At 34.5% G+C, this 17042-nt stretch overlaps 1 protein-coding gene across 1 annotated transcript in view; it reads left to right on the top strand.

Moving 5' to 3' along the window:
- Positions 1 to 17042, top strand: part of FOXK1 (forkhead box K1) — a 112746-nt gene that overhangs the window by 73370 nt on the left and 22334 nt on the right. The window contains exon 2 of the mRNA XM_074281211.1: positions 5898 to 6083. Within this exon, the coding sequence (XP_074137312.1) occupies positions 5898 to 6083 (186 nt within the window). The remainder of the gene's footprint in view (positions 1 to 5897; positions 6084 to 17042) is intronic.

The raw sequence follows: 17042 nt of genomic DNA on the forward strand, positions 1-17042 counted from the left end.
GGGAGGGATTCCAGAAAATTGGCTTGCCACACTTTTCTACAAACTTTTAAGTTGTCTTTATTTCAGCAATTATTTGCTACTATTAAAAAAGGAGAAGATAATGTATGAAATGAAAACAAAATGACAATACTAAATCATGAATCTAGTGGAAAAATCACTCCAGTTAACCTGCTTCTTATTATTTTTGGTGTCAAACAATATTCATCTATGTATATACATAGATATACACTTAAAACAGACATTTGATTTGAAGATCATTCAACTCCATGTCAGTTTCTCATGTACATTTTTCTACAGAATACAGAGTAGTTGATGTTGCTTAGCAATTAATATTTCCTATTTGCATATTATGAAATTTGCTTTACCAATGCAAATAAGTCTTATGTGAATTTTATAGTATGAGCCAGTTTTTGAGGAGCCTAATCAAATAAGTACTGAGACTTGTAATGCCTAAACATCATATCTTGCAATTCTGGTAATTCCACAAAGGTGCAATCCAAAGTAAATTCTGATCTGAAAGAATCTGATAGCTAAACTCATCATTACAATTAGGTCTTTTATAATTGTCTTATTGTTGAAATGGTAGACTCTAGTCTGCTCAACTACTACTTTTCTTGCCACTAACAAGCAAGAATTATTTACTTTGACTATTCACTTATAAGCTTCTTGAAAACATTGTTGGTAGACTATTATTTGTTTTAGTATCCTCAGCATGGTGGTGCATAGAAAGTATTTAAACTGGTTGATAAATTGTTTGATTATCCTATAACAGGACAATTGTTTTGTGATAGAAGTTTTCGGAGATTGAAGCTATCTTTGGGAACAATATAATGTGTATGGAAAGCCATTGTGATTTTTCTTATCTGAAAATTTTTCTTGAAGCTAGAAGAAAAAAATGGATCAGAAGCAAGTTTATGAAGAAATATTGGTAGCAGGAAAAGAGTATGAGAATAGTGATAGGATTAATGAATTTTGCTAAAATAGAAAGAAAAGTTCATAGGGCATTAGATAGAGTTAAACATTTTGTTTATGAAAGTTAGTCTGTGGATGGATGACATAGTTACTGGTAAGATCTAAATGATTTGGTGTAAAGAATTGTACTTTGGGAATCCAAAAATCGGGGTGGGAATTCCCGTTCTGCCACATTTGCCTTTTAGGTTACTTGGTAACTCTTTGTCTTGAATGAATTGGATCTAACTTCTGATGTCCCTTTGAAATCCAAAATTTTGATCCTATGATTGACCTGTATTACGTAAGGGAAATTTCTTACTGCTTTCAGTGACTGTTTTTTCATCCCTTCAGCAATAGTGTTGTTTTTTTTTCCCCCCATGACTCTGTGAATCACAGGACATAATTTTAGAATACATCACAATTACAGATAATTCAAACAGCAGTGGAAAGATGTGGTGGGTATGAAAAGGCTGCAGCTTAAATTACTATAGGTAACTTAGAAAGAGGTGTCAGAAGACATTTATCAAGAATAATATGGCCGGAATAAGAACAGAATTAGTAGGGATGGATTATGTAAGACATGATATGATAGTATAAGGCTACTCAACATCAACCAATCAATAAACATTAAGTTGCAGATAAAAGAACCAAAGGCAGAGTTCTAGTACAAAGGGTTCAGTTGCATATGATGAGGTTGCAGACTGGACCAGTGAAAGGAATAGACACACTAAATCACAGCTTTTCATTTTATTTTAAATTTAGGACATGATATAGGTAGTAACTTTTGGAGTCATTGTTCAAAATTTAATCTTTAAAAAGCCAGGAAGTTTCAAAGCAGTGTTTCTACACTTTTCTAGAAAGTTCCTACATTCATTACACTATGGCCTCTGAATCTTTCAATTAAATCTTTTAGAAAATTGTTTTTCCAAGTATATGAGCTCTTGGCCTTAGCATACATATATTTTTTTTCTCCAGATGCTAAGGCCCTGTGGAATCACTATCTGTACAGTAAATTTCTTAAACCAGATAAATCTACTTTGTATGTATCTTGAATAAACATATTTTATGTTCTTATCTTTTCAATTAAGATGTATAGTCTTTGAGACCAGGGATTGTTTTTATTTGTATCTAATTAAATTAAATCTCATTAAACAGCTAGCTTTATAGTTTTTCAGTGTCTTAACATTTTCTTAGTCTCTCAGGAATTCTAGATTAATTTCCTGTTTGACAGGTAAAGAAATGGAGGTCCAATGTATTGTAGTCCCCTGAGCCCACATATCTTGTGAAATTTTGGCAACTGAGACCAGAACCTAAGGTTCCTGGCTTCTAATCTATTACCTTTTCCACTGTGATGCTGTCTATCCTACTACTAGCAATATACATGCTGAAAGGTAGGTGGTTTTTAAAATGTTCTTTCTATGGCTGATTTATAAATTCTTCAGTTTATATTTTGAGAAGGGATAGTTTTGATTCATTATTTAAATTTAAGGGGGCAGTGGAAAACACTGCTATCTTGAATCTTCAGTTAGCCTTAAATTTTAAAGTTTTGCATTGCATTATACCCCTTGTTTCTTATTGTGCTAAATGTATTTTAGTTTTCAAAGCAATGCTTTTAAAATTCACACCCCCTTCAGCCCATTTGTAGTGTATTCCTTTTTTCCATCTTGCATTGCCTTAATAGCAAGAGTTGTAATTGTTAACAATTCAATAATTTAATAATAATACTTTCTTATCAGTAACTACCTTCTTTGTTCATTTTTTAGAAATTGTTTTAAAATTTAGAATAAATTCTTGTAGATGAGGCATTTTAAATTAAACTTTTTCATGTAGATTTGTCAATATCCTTTCATTTTGGGATTTTTGTGTGTAAAAGTTCTTTTAGAAATCATTTTCCTGAGTCTGTTTTTTCTTTGAGTACTTTACAAAACCCAAAACCTATGGTGCCTTCTTGACATTCTATTTTCAGACTTTACGTAAATGAAAATTGCTTGTGGTTCCTGGCCTACCACATGAAGGTTTCCTAATTGCATGTGTTTTGTATTGCCCTAGAGGAGGTAAAGTTTAGAGCTTTAGAAAAGTTCTAGCTTTTGATTCATCTTCACCCTTTCTTTGACTATCTAGAATCTTTTCTCATGTTTGCATATAGGGTCTGGCAAAATAGAGGAAATCATTGGGTTTGGGTTACAATTGCTTTTTCTCTCCATTAGTCAGCTCCAAAAGTGGCACAGGCTGTCTTGGGAAGTTCTTCATCACAGAAGGCTCTTATAGGAAAGATTAGATGACCATTTGTTCTGTATGCTGTAGAGCAGATTCCTCTTGAGATGAAGATTAGATATTATCTGAAACTCTAAATATTAACTTTCAAAAATACAAATTCTCTAGTTTTATCTCTCTGGACTCTAAAATTCTGACCCAAATTTAAGGAACTAGATGGAATTTTAAGTTATACCTTTCTGAAACAAAAAGTGGCATTTTTTTTTTGTATTAACATTTTGTAAGTTTTGAGTTACAAATTCTATCTTTCCTCCTCACCTTCCCTTCCTGAGCCTATAAACAATTAGATATAGGTTATTCATGTGCAGTTATGTAAAACATTTCCATGTTAGTCATTTTGTGCAGTAAGTAAGACTTGAATAAAAGAAAAAAAATGAAAGAAGTGAAAAATTGCATGCTTTAGTCTATATTCAAGCAATATCAGTTCTCTGGAGGCAGATAAATAGTATGCTTCATTATTAATTCTATGGGGTTATCTTAGATAATAGTATTACTGAGAATTAGCTAAATTATTCATATGTTCTTCATTAAAGAGTATTGCTGTTTCTGTGATCTCCTGGTTCTGTTCATTTCATTATGTTTATGTAAATCTTTTCAGGTTTTTCTGAAATCATCTTGTGAAGTCTTATATAACACAGTAATATTCCATTACAATCATATACCACAGCTTATTTAGCTATTCCCCAATTGATGGGCATCCCTTTAATTTCTAGTTCTTAATCACCAACTAAAGAGCTGCTATCAATATTTTTTGTACAAATAGGTCCTTTTTTCTCTTTTTTTGGATTCTTTGGGATATAGACCTAGTGGTGTATTGCTGTATCAAAGAGGATGCAGTTTAATGAGTCTTTGAACAAAGTTTCAAATTGTACTCCAGAATGGTTGGATCACTTCACAATTTTGTTTCTCAGTTTTTCCACATCCTCTCCTACAATCAGTATTTCCTTTTTTCTCATATTAGCTAATCTGATATATGTACCATCTTGGCATGGAGAGTGGTCTTTGCAAAAACAGAAATAAAACTATCTTGTGTGAGGAGCAAGGCTTTTTTGGCTGAAATGTAGAATGCATGCAAAGTAATAAGTCCTGGTGAGTAGAATTGACCAGATTGTGAAGGATATTAAAGTAGGTATTGCTGATGCCAAGCTCAGCACATTCAAAATGAAATACATAGCCTAGTAACTTGAAGTCGCACTTGAGGACAGGTAATACAATGGAACAAACTCTCTACAATATTTAGTCACCTGGCACGCATCATTCAGAATGCCTTTCTGAAGTTAAGTGTATTAAATATCTGTAGTGTTTCGAAGCAAATTGATTATATTTTCTATACATATCTATTGAAATGACAACCTATCACTTCTCTGTGGGCAACTTGACAGTTAAATACTATCTCCCTCCCCTCTTAAATGCTAGATTATACAATTAGTGACAATTAGGTCCTACAGGGTATCCTGGATTAAGGGTGTTTAATACTTGTAGAAAAGGATAACATTTACTTGGCTAATACTTTAATGTGCATAGGAAACATATAAGTAACTTTTTTATGACACTGTAGGATTATATAGCCTTGAAAATATTGTTTTATACCATTCTAACAAGGTAATTTATAATTTTTTTATGATTCAGAACTCGAGGTTTAAGCTCAAGGTCATAAAGGAAGTTAGAAATGGAATAGTAATTGAACTCTGTATTCATACCTATCATCTAATCACTCACTGCAAACAAGACTTGTGTTTGTAGGCTATATTTGGGTTTTTTTGCATATGTGTTTATTTTTTAATATTTGCTGTAAATTCTTTGAATGGTTTTATGTATTGTTTTTGCCTTTTTGAACTCATTATTATTCCTCATTAATGAAACTTAACTCTCCAACTAAAATGCATGAGTATTTTAGGAAGGATTCCAATTGACAGCAACTTTTAATTCTGAAACTCTTCTTGAAATTGTAATATATATTCATATATATTTTTATGTATGTGAGTACTGAGTATATGTGTTATCTGTTCTCCCTCTCACACACATACACAACAAGAAAAGAGACTTTGAGTTGAATGAACTTAACAATTCCAATTTTTCTTCTAATCTCTTAACAGCTCATCCACCACTCCAACTCCCAATCTTTGACTTAAAAATTTTACTTATAGTAGAGTGGCAGCATATTGTAGTGAATAGAGAAAGAGATGGCTTCAGAATCTCAGACTTGAGCAAGTTACTTACCCTCTCAGGCCTCCTCTAGTATGGTACTGTTTTCCTGATATTTTTATTTTAATAGCATTCTGTTTTTATGTACTAGCATTTATTTTAGCCAATACCAAAGTTAAACATTTAGGATAATTTAATTTGTATGTAATGTACATGAAATCACTCTAATTTGGTTTACAATTATTTTCAGTTAGGGTTTCACTTTGAAGCAGAGATGAATTTTTTTGCCTTTAGAAACTATATTTAGAAACTCATCTCAGATGCCTAGTTATAATTTTAAAATATACTTGATGAAAATACAAAAAATATCCTTTACTTTTTGTTTACTTGAATCACCATGCAAACATTATTTCATTAGAGTTATGAAGGGGAATTAGAAATTTCCTCAATAGGTACTTTCTCTAATCAGCCCTTTATATGACACAACTAATATATTTATCACCTCTCCTTTCTTTTTGTCATTGCAGATGTACCTTTCGATTTCCTAGTACGGTTATAAAGATACAGTTCACATCTCTGTACCATAAAGAAGAAGCTCCACCATCTCCCCTTCGACCTCTTTACCCTCAAATCTCCCCTCTGAAGATCCACATTCCGGAGCCGGATCTCCGGACTCTAGTCAGTCCCATTCCTTCTCCTACTGGCACTATCAGGTAAGAAGTAGATTTCATAGGTACTACTCTTTGAGTTAACTAAAATATTAATTAATGTTATTATATTATTATAACAATATTATGTTACATAATATTAATCAAGTGTTGATGTATTAATATTTAGCATACAAGTACTAAGAGGCAACATGGCATAATGAATAGAAAATTGGCCTTGGAATTAGGAAGACCATAATATACATGCATATATGTATGTACGTGTATGTATACACACATTTATACATATACATTCTCACCACTGACCCTGGGCAAGTCAGTTATCCCATCAGTGTTTCAAACAACTTTCTAAGACTGTAAGTTGTAGATTAATTGCCAGTCTGCATTGATAGAGGGAGTTTCCTCCTTACCACTCTGTCTCTCTATCTCTCTGTCTCTCTCTTGTCTCTCTGTCTCTTTCTGTCTCTCTGTTTTCTCTCTCTCTCTCCACAATCATATATAAAATAAGATGTGGTCTCTAGATATTTGTCTAAAGTAAACATTGCATGCAAACTAAATTTTTCTGTACCTAGATATTTAAAGGAAGTCCATGTTAGATATGTTTGTAAAGTAAGGTAACATGTAACGTTCTCTTTCTTTGTTTTGCTAAATTAACATTCTTAACAAATTCTCCTAGATGAAAAATACAACTTATAGTCTTCTCCGTCTTCCTGCCATTTTCTATGACCACCATGTTCATATGGATCATCGTTTGTACTCCTATTTCCTTGACTTCTGCATGTTCTCTGACTTCAATTTTCACTGTGCTACTGGCATGGTTACAGCTTCAATCTTGCCAACAGTCAGAACTATTCTCCTTCTAAAATCTTAAATTCTGTGATCCCATTGTTGGGATTTTCAGTCTGCTGCCCTTTCACCACTCCTGTATTCTCATTCAACCTGAAGCAGCTCCTTATACTTAACAGTTCTGGTTCTTCTCTTTTCTACCATCCAGTAACCCCAGTACTGAAATCATTTTCCTTTATGTAGTTTTGATCAGTTGGTAAGCAGCTTCACTGCTGTTCTCTTTTACTCTTTTGAAGAATCCTTCTGACATGCTTATATTTCTAATATTCTTACTTTGCTCATCTCCAATCCCAGATAACCACTACCATGCCATCTTCATTTATACCCATTCTCAAGCAGCTGACCATAGCTAAGAGTCACAAAATTCCTACTTGGTCAACTACAAATTTACATAGTTTAACTTAAGTTGAATTTATACTACTGGACAACAGTCCTTGTATTCACCTCTTATGGATTTCTTATCAAATTTATTATATTCTAAGGCTCTGTTTTCCTCAGACAGCCTAACTCATTTCTTTTCTCTCATCAGATAACCCTCTTTACTGAAAAGATTGAACCTTTCTGAGCTGAATTCTCTTAGTTCTTCTACATATCAAAAATTTTCAGTAGCCATATCCATACATTCTTTACTTTTGTCAGTCTCCAGATGGGACTTCCTTCCTTCTTGACATATTTTTCTCCTCAATCTGTACCTTGAAGTTTCCCCTTCTCATTTCTGACCACCTTATGCCAACAGTCATTCTCCTCCCACCTTGAGTCTCTTCCTCTCTTCTGCCTCCTTCCTTCCAACAAACATTGTTAGGTCTCCACTATTCCCCAAAACCTTCAACTGTGTTCACCTTCCCCAGCCACCAAACTGTCAACATATCTCTTTCCTCTTGTTCTGGGGGGAGGGGGGAGTAGTCTATATTTATTACCTGTTTTCTCACTATCCACTCCTTTAACTCATTATCATTTGGTTTCCTTCTTCACCATCTGATTAAATGTGTTTTCTCCCAGATTGCTAATTACTTCCTTAAGTCCAGTGAAGATTTTTTTCTGTCTTCAGTGTCCTTAGCTTGTCTGCAAGCTTTTGACATTGTAGACAAGGTTTTTTAATTCATTCATTCTCTAACAGTGTTCTCTTGGCTCTCTGGCTAATCACCTGATCGTTTCTTTTTTGTCTCTTTCCCTGGATATTTCTCTTCCTTTTCATTCTCTCTTCTCCCCATGTGTAGTTTCCCTAAGGTTTCATTCTTTTTTGTTTATATAGTTTTCCTTGTCCGTTTCACCCATTTCTGTGGTTTCAATTAATACCTCCAGGGAGACATCTCTCACAACTTTAGCTCTGATCTTTTCCTGAGATTCAGTCATGTGTTTCCAACTACTGTAAACAACTCTTTCTTGTAGATCTGTTCTCATCTTGTTATAAATTTTCTTTCAAAATCTATTCTTTCTTATAAATTCCCTATTTCTATTGATGGCATTACTGTTATTTCAATCACCCAGACTCAAGAATCTGAGCCATATTAGATTCTTTTTTAATTCATTTCCCAGATCCAATTACTTGTCAAGTTCTGTTGCATTTATTTCTGTTATAGTTCTTATATCTACCCCTATTTCCCCTCTTACTACCAGTACCTTACCTCTCACTTGGACAATTATCATAAACTCGTTAAGTCTTCCTGCCTCTGGTCTTTATTTCAATCTCTCTCTTATCATTTCTTAATACATAGATCTGATCATGTCTCTCCTCCCTGTTGCTTTATGTATAAAATACAAAATTCCCTTGCTATTATCCTTTATGTTCCAGCCAAATTGTATTCACCATTTTCTGATCTAAATTTCTCATGCTTCTCTGCCTTTACATATCAACTTCCTTATACCTAAAACAATATTTTATATATCATATATAAAATATATATTATATAAAACCTATACTCTTTTCATGCCATTACTATAGACTAAACTTGTTTAAGTCCTTTCATTCTTTCAGAATCTATTCTTTTGTGCCCATGAAGCATTCCTCAAACCCTCTAGCTATAAAGAGACTGCATTAGACCCATTCTGTTTGTTTCCTCTGTGTACTTAAAGTATACAGTACAAATGCAGAGAAAAAATAGTCTGTATTTGTCTTACCCTCCCTTGATTGTTAGCATTTGTATTGCCACTTCATCAGATTTTAAGCTCATTTTCTTATCTCTACATATAATTATTAATAATCATTGGTTGAATTAATAATTCATTGGTTGAATAGGAGGGGGTGTTTATTTAATTGAAATGGTTGGTTTGAAAAACTGTTTTAAATGAAGTGGAAAGCCATTCCAGAAATCTGTAATATAGTATAAGTTAATAAACTGATGAAAAAACAAATTAAAAATCCAAAATAAATCCTTACTTTTGATATGACACCTATATAGTCTTGATTTTGTGGGATACATTCAGTTAGAAGTCAAACTGTAGTGCTGTAACCTTGCTTAGCAAATAGATCGATTGGCTTATTTCAGTCAGATAGGCATACATGAATTGACTGAAATGTCAGAAGATGTCAGGATTAATTTCAGGCCAGAAGTTTGTATAGCACACAGTAAATTAAGAGGGCCTAGTGGAATAACCTTGAGTAGAATAAGAATGGGATTAATATTTATTAATTGTAATGGTTGCAAAGCTACTGTTCTTCTCCCTAGTAGGACTAAACAGATTCTGGAAAATATTTGCCCATGGCAAATTCTACTTTATATTTCAAGCCATTTTTCTTAAATCAGTTCTCCTATAGATCCTCTCAGCAATTCTGGCTCAGTAATGGATAATGTAATTGCTACAACATAGAAGTAATCCTTAGAAACTTCCTTTTTCCTTTTCATGCCTTGAAACCAACCTTCCTAGACCCTGACTTTCTATCTAAATCAAAAAGTGAAAAATATAAATTAGTTTACTATTACAGGAAAAACCACTGTGCATCAAAAATATTTCATGCCCTAGACAGTAACTCACCTATTTCAATACTTGATATTAAAAAATTCTTAAACAGTGAGATTTAATATTTTAACAGATTCTTTTCAGTAGGTTAAATGTCTTGAACTTTAAAACCATTGATTAATATTTTCAAAAATATGTGACAATAGTTTAAATCACGAATCATTTTGGTTTGCCATTCAGAAAATATACCATTTGGGGAAACATTTTTAAAAATTGTTACATGAAACTGTAGTTGACATTCAAATATTTAAATGTCTGCTCTGAATTAGTTAACTAAGAATCTTGGTAACATACTTTTATTATTTTACATTTATATAAAAACCACATCTTCATAATACCTAAAAATGATTAGATTATTTCCCTTATATAGCTAGGACTACAGAATTTAGCTTCCTGATCTACTTTTGCTGTGATTGAGCTAGACACTTGAGTCTTTAACCTTAGTTAGTTATTTAGGCATCTCTATCTCAAAGACTGTAAATTGCAAAGAAGATGCTGACCTACATTTGCACTGGGGATTTGCTACATCTAAGTCACAGATCCAGTCTTTGTCTCTTGTCTTCATGAATACATGTGTGTAATTAACAATTAAGCATCTTAAGGAAGCCTTCAGATCATAAATTGATTACTTGAGGAATATTGAAAATAAGGTATATGCATTGGTTTGGATACTGGAAGTTCTTTCCATTTAAGAGATTCTGAGAATTGGATTATTTTATAATGTGTCAATGCACAGTAGGAACTATGCCAAGGTTAGTTTAAGAATTTAAAAAAAATTCATAAAAATTCAGCAGTTCAATCTAATAAATTGTTATTAAGCAGTTATTATATACAAGAAACTGACTTAGATTAGGGATACAAAGATGAAATAAGACAGACCTTAATCTTGGAATCAAGATCACTGTTAAAAATTACTAAAACTGGGGGCAGCTAGGTGGCGCAGTGGATAGAGCACCAGCCCTGAAGTCAAGGACCCGAGTTCAGATCTGGTCTCAGACACTTAACACTTCCTAACTGTGTGACCCTGGGCAAGTCACTTAAGCCCAGCCTCAGGGGAAAAAAAATAATACTGAAACTAGATTAAGATATTTTGGTAGCTTTGTGCCCTTGGATAATGTCACCTGTGAACCTGTTTTTTTCACCTGTAAAATGGGTATTATATTTACACTATCTCACAAAGTTTTGAGGAAACTATTTTGTAGATTTAAAAATACATGAGTTATTAGAAGTGGTAAGTAGTGGTAGTAACCTTGAGAAGTCAAGAAAAATAATTTTAATAATTTAATCCAATCACATTGCATCCTTTTGAGATAAAAGAAAGTTTTTGGATTCTATGGGCCTTTTTTAAACTGGGTTATGTTGGTTATTGGTGATTTTTTTTTTCTTTGAGATAAACAAAAAAGTATTTCTTAGTGGCATTCCAGGTAACACAGCAGTTAAGATAGCCATATAAAAACTGTTTAAAATCTTGGTACTTTGGCGTCAAAAGTGTTTTTAAATGAAGCATAGGTTCTCTAAAGCAATTCAGTTCACCTTCAGTTAGTATTTTAGGAAGCAATGGGCCGGAGTGGTGCAGATGTGGTCTGAGCACGGGTCTGTCACCCAAGTTGGTGACCATTTGTAATCTCATTTAGAGGAAGAGATAAGGGAAATGGGAAAGGGTCATTCAAAAGCTTTGCTAATTTCCATTCAGTCCTTATTGCCCAAACTCCCCAGGACCCCGTCCGTCCGTGTGGACGTCTAGAAAGGATTTGGCGTGGAAGTGGGAAACCGACGCTGGAGTTCTCGCTTTAGGCCTTGGATGCAGTTACAAAGATTTCCGTTTACATCCGTTAGTCTTAGCACAGCGGAATTCAATCGACTCTTTGAAAGCTCCCCCTCCTCCTTCCCCCTCCCCCCAACCTCTAGAGGTTTGGCAGCAAAGCTCTTTTCTTTGGGCGAGTCTGTAGTTGGGGTGGAGCCGCCATGTTTACCAACATTAACTCCCCGCCTTCCTTCTCTCCCGCTCCGGCCCTTCCGGGCCTCTCCCTCCGGACCCCCATAGCCACCGCCACCACGGCAAAGGAGGAAAATAGAAGCAGCTGGTCAGCGTTGCTCTGCTCTGAGCCGCTACAAGCTAGGAAGTGCTGTGCTGGCCTTCGTTAAGGCCGAGAAGACCCGGAGGTCGCGGCCCGGATCTGCGGCCCGGCCTGGCGGCATTTTGTTCCGTACCGGCGGGGCCTCCTCGGCCCAGCCTCAGCTCTCGGCTTTCCCGGGGGTCCGATACTCCTCCCCCCAGTGTTTACTTTCCTAATTTGGTGTATGTTTGCCTTGCTCCTCTCTGATTGGCCAGTGGGAAATAGTGGCGGTGCGAAGATCTTTGTATGGGTTAGTTTCCTTTTTGGAGCCGGTTTCCTCTGACTCCTCCTTCCCTCTCACTCCTCCCTCTCCTTATCCAAACTTTAGAGACAGGCTGTTACCTGCTGGAACCAAGGTACACTTCAGAATAAACTGTTCCAGCCCTTCCCTCCTGACCCTCCCCTAGCCTTCTGTTTGTAGTTTGCTTTCCTATAAGTTTACCTGGCAAAGTCCTGGATTCCTCTCCCCCGATCCTTCCCTTTGCCCCTTCCCCTTAGTAAGCGCACTGCCTAGAGAGTGAATGAACTTTTAAACAAAATAAACTTATGCCGAAGTCCTACTTTACAAATCGGTTTCTCCATTTTTAAAGAGGGGTGAATTTTGTGTATGTCAGAAGGTAAATTGGTTAATCATTGCCAGGATTCTACCAAGTTAGCTTATTTTTCTGAGTTAGGATTTCAGAAAACTGAGTCCTGTAGTTACAGTGCACTAAATTACCTTTTTAAAAGATGTCTTAAATACTGTATACGAAGAAGGCGGCCTGGGTTTTAGAATTGTGTAACTCAACAAAAATTTCTCGGTGATTCCATCATAGAAGAAAACCAAGTTTGGAAAATGTGACTGCTAACATTAAATCGTGTACAAGGATGTCATTTGTTTCCAATTCTGAACATAAATATTGCAAATAAGTTATTTGAGGCACAGTCACACCAAACTCTTAGAGATAACCTCATCTGCCTTTGCAGATTCAATCTTTTATTACTTTGAAACACTGGCAATCTTCATATTAAATCTTTTGCCTTTGAATAAAAGTTGTTGGACTCAGAATCTACATTAAAAATGCCTTTTCGTTAATCTTTATAACCTCTTGACTCCTTCAAGGCTGTCTTGTTTTTAAATGATTCTTAATAGTATTTTTCCTACATCTTGAGAGAGTATTTAGGTTCAGAGATCATTATTCATTTCTTCTCTTTCATTCTCTACCTCCCTCAAATCGGTTTCAGAACTGATCTCCCAAATCGGTGGACCATCTAGTCCCCACTGTCCTCTCTCCCTATCTCAAGGATTCTTGAAAACAAAGGACAACTCTGTACTATAAAAATATTTGGGACCCTGTCCCTGATAAGAATATAAAATAAATTAGTATGCTATGCTGTTCTCTTACACTTTTGTTTCATTTTCTCCAGAAATTTATTTTGCCATAAATCTTTAAAGAAAATTATTAATTATAATATAAAAGATATTTCATTTAATATTTTGGTTTAGAAAATTAAAATATTCTTAGTTTTTTATTGGAAGTGTCATGATAATATTTGCTAGACCTTAAAAGGAATGACATTAGATTTGGATGATAATTGCTGTTCAAATGTTGTTAATGTTAGTAAACTAGTCTTAAAGTTTGCTGTTTGGAGTTTTTAGCTTATATCTTATAAAGTAGGATTTCTCCTTCAGTAGGTATGTTGTATTACAATTATAAATAGGCATATGACAGCACAATGATGGCACATTACTGTGGGATAGAGATCTTTTAAGACTTTGCAATCAGAAAACTCAAGAAGCTAGGATATAAAGATGAGGATTTGAAGGATGCAGACATCTGCATATCTGTGTGTGTGTGTGTGTGTGTGTGTGTGTGTGTATATACACACACACACATATATGTAACTATATCCATACATTCTTATCTTTGTATCTATCTATTATGTGGACATTAGTTAGTAATACCCTGCTGCTTCTGAGAAAAACTAGAACACATTGAGGCAAAATATCTTTTTTTTTTTTTTTTTTCCTGAGGCATTTGGGTTTGTGACTCTCTGAGGGTCATATAGCTAGGTAGTATTAAGTTTCTAAGGTCAAATTTGAACTCAGGTCCTCCTGACTTCAGGCCTGGTGCTCGATCCAATAAGCCACCTCGCTGCCCCCTCCTAATAATTTATTTACCAATTTAAAAAGTACTAGCAAGTCCTTCAAAAAAAATTTATTACTTTTCTATGAAAAATCAGATCTTCCACTTTTGTCAAGGTTTTGTCAAGGCTATCAATCTGTCAATCCTTTCCGTGTCCGGTATTTTTTGAGTGAGAAATCTTCTCCTTAAGCTTTTATTAAAATCATTAAATGTTAGAAAAGGGATTGAAAAGGACCATCTAGCCCCAGGCTCCAGTTTCCAAGGAGGAAATTGAGGCTGAAGGATATGAAATAATTGTGGTTTTTTTTTTTTTTTTTTGTCACATTGATACTGGTGTAGCTGGGATTCAGAATTTGCTTTTTTTTTTTTTTTTTTTTTCAGGCTAGTGTATTTTGTTCTGTAATCTTTATTTTCTCATACTTAGGAACTTCAGTAGCTTAAGGATGTGATTGGTTAAAACTCTTAAAAATTAAATTCCAATTTGCCAGTAGTTTGATTTAATTTCTTCTTTGAAATTTTGAAAGACTGTTCAAAATGTAATAAGATTAGAATCCTGCTGAAGAAAAACATAGCACAGTTCCATTTTTTTGGACTCTCATTATTTGATTCTGCATTTGAAGTCCTGAATGGCAATATAAAGTTCAGTATGTCAAATAATTAAGAGGTAGAGGAAGGAGGAACATGGAGATGAATGGTGCTGATTCTATTTGTTCTTTTTCTTTTATCTGCACACTAATCAAGAAATGATTAATAACCATATAAAAACGGAAATGGAAAGTACCATCAACTAGCATAGATTTGTTGGCATAGTGGTTCCAAACTCAAATAGAAATTATCCTTGTAGATTACACATTGACTTAGAAAAACACAAATTAACATAATCCATGTTTTGTAAATTTTTTTCCTAATTACATTTTAATATAATTTAAACTGCACTAGGGAGTATTTTAGATAGCATTGCATATTTGACATTGCTACATCTGGAACAAGTCATCTTAGATTAGGAGTTCTTACTCTTGAGTCCATGAACTTGTACTTTTAAAAAATATTTTGATGATTGCATTCTAAATTAATTGGTTTCCTATGTAATCATAAGTATATTTTGCGCATTTAAAAACATTATTCTGGGAAGATTCATTGGCTTCACCAGAATGCCAAAGGAGTCTAGCATATAAAAAAGGTTATAAACCCTTCTAGACTAAATCAAAGAACCATGTAGATATGATATTGCTAGATTTAGCCAGGCATTGGAAAACATTTGAAATCCTTTAAAAGAAGATGGAAGGATATCAGCTAAATGATAGCATATTTAAGTAGATTTATAACTGAGTGAGACAGTGATCCCAAAGAATATATTATTGATTCTGCTTCAATTTGCATATAGAGGAATCATTACCCTCTCATCCACATTCTTATCAATGATTTTTATATAGACTTAGCATGCTATACAAGTTTGCAGCTGAGGGGAAAATAGAAGTATGACAGCTAACTCATTAGATGAATTGGGATTGAAAAGAGCTTGACAGAAATTAATAACTATTTCTAGCAAGTTAAATTTAATAAGGAAGTGATACAATGGAAAGAATCCTCGATTTGGAATCAGTACCCAGGCTCTGGTGATTCTACTTATTGTTTATGTGACTTTGAATAAGTCATTTACTCATCTCTGAATTGTTTCCTCTTCTATAAAAGGAAAAGATTGGGCTGGTAACCTCTAAGATCCCTTAAAGTTCTAAATGTAGGCTTAAAAGTTACACAAGTACTGTTTGGAATAATGTAATTTTTTTTTTTTTTCCCTTGTATTCATTTTTCCAAATTATCCCCCCCCTTCCTCCACTCCGTCCCCCCATGACAGGCAATCCCATACATTTTACATGTGTTACAATATAACCTAGATACAATATATGTGTGTAAACACCATTTTCTTGTTGCACAATAATGTAATTCTTATGAAAACATTGTACATAATAAGCATTTAATAAATGTTTGAATTGATTTGAATAGTTCCAGAGCTTTTATTGTAACTAAAAAGATCAATATGAGCCAGCAATTAAAGATGTCAGCCAAAAAAGTTAATACCCTGACTAGGTGCATCAGAGCCCAGAATGGTGAAGCTTATATATAGCCTCTTGGTACTCTGCTCATTTCTGAAGTAATTTTATTGGCCCCATATTTTAGGTGGGTATTAATGAGCTGGAGGACTAGGATGAATAAAAAGTTTTGAAAGTTGTGTGTGTGTGTGTGTGTGTGTGTGTGTGTGTGTGTGTGTGTGTGTGTGTGTGTGTTGAAAGAACTAGAGATATTTACCCTAGAGAAAGGAAGACTTTGTGGGGCATATGATGGCTGTCTTAAAGTATTTAATTGGCTGTCCTATGGAAGAGAATTTAGATTTGTTTTATTTATGCCAGAGGGCAGATCTAGGAGCAGAGCATGACAATTACAAAAGTAATCCAATTTAAGCTTAATATAAAGAAAAATTTGTTGTCCCAGAATAGGATGGGCCATGCCTAGGAGATAATGGGTGGGTTTATCTCCCCCCTGTAAAAATTCTTTTACAGCCATGATATTATCTCCTGGATGTCTTTCAGGGAAGGACAGGCTGCAATGTCTGTGAGGAGTAGGAAATACCTACTGGGAACCCAACTAGAACCACCTGGCCTGTTGGGCAGTGCAGGTCTTTTTATTTTTTGTCTCTTTTATTCCCTTCCTCTGTCCACATAGGGTGTGGACTTATCTGGGGGTGCTTTGCCCAAAGAAATGTCAATTTTGATCACTGAAACCTAACAAGATATATTGGAGTTTATAGGCTAGGACCAAATCTCTGTAGATATTCAAATGGTATGTAGCCATTTTGGTTTACACACACACATACACACACACACACACACACACACACACACACACACACACATTTTATATATATATATGTAAATATATAGGAACTATATTGGGATAGG

Source organism: Sminthopsis crassicaudata, chromosome 1 (genome assembly GCF_048593235.1).
Source record: "Sminthopsis crassicaudata isolate SCR6 chromosome 1, ASM4859323v1, whole genome shotgun sequence".
Lineage (NCBI taxonomy): Eukaryota > Metazoa > Chordata > Mammalia > Dasyuromorphia > Dasyuridae > Sminthopsis > Sminthopsis crassicaudata.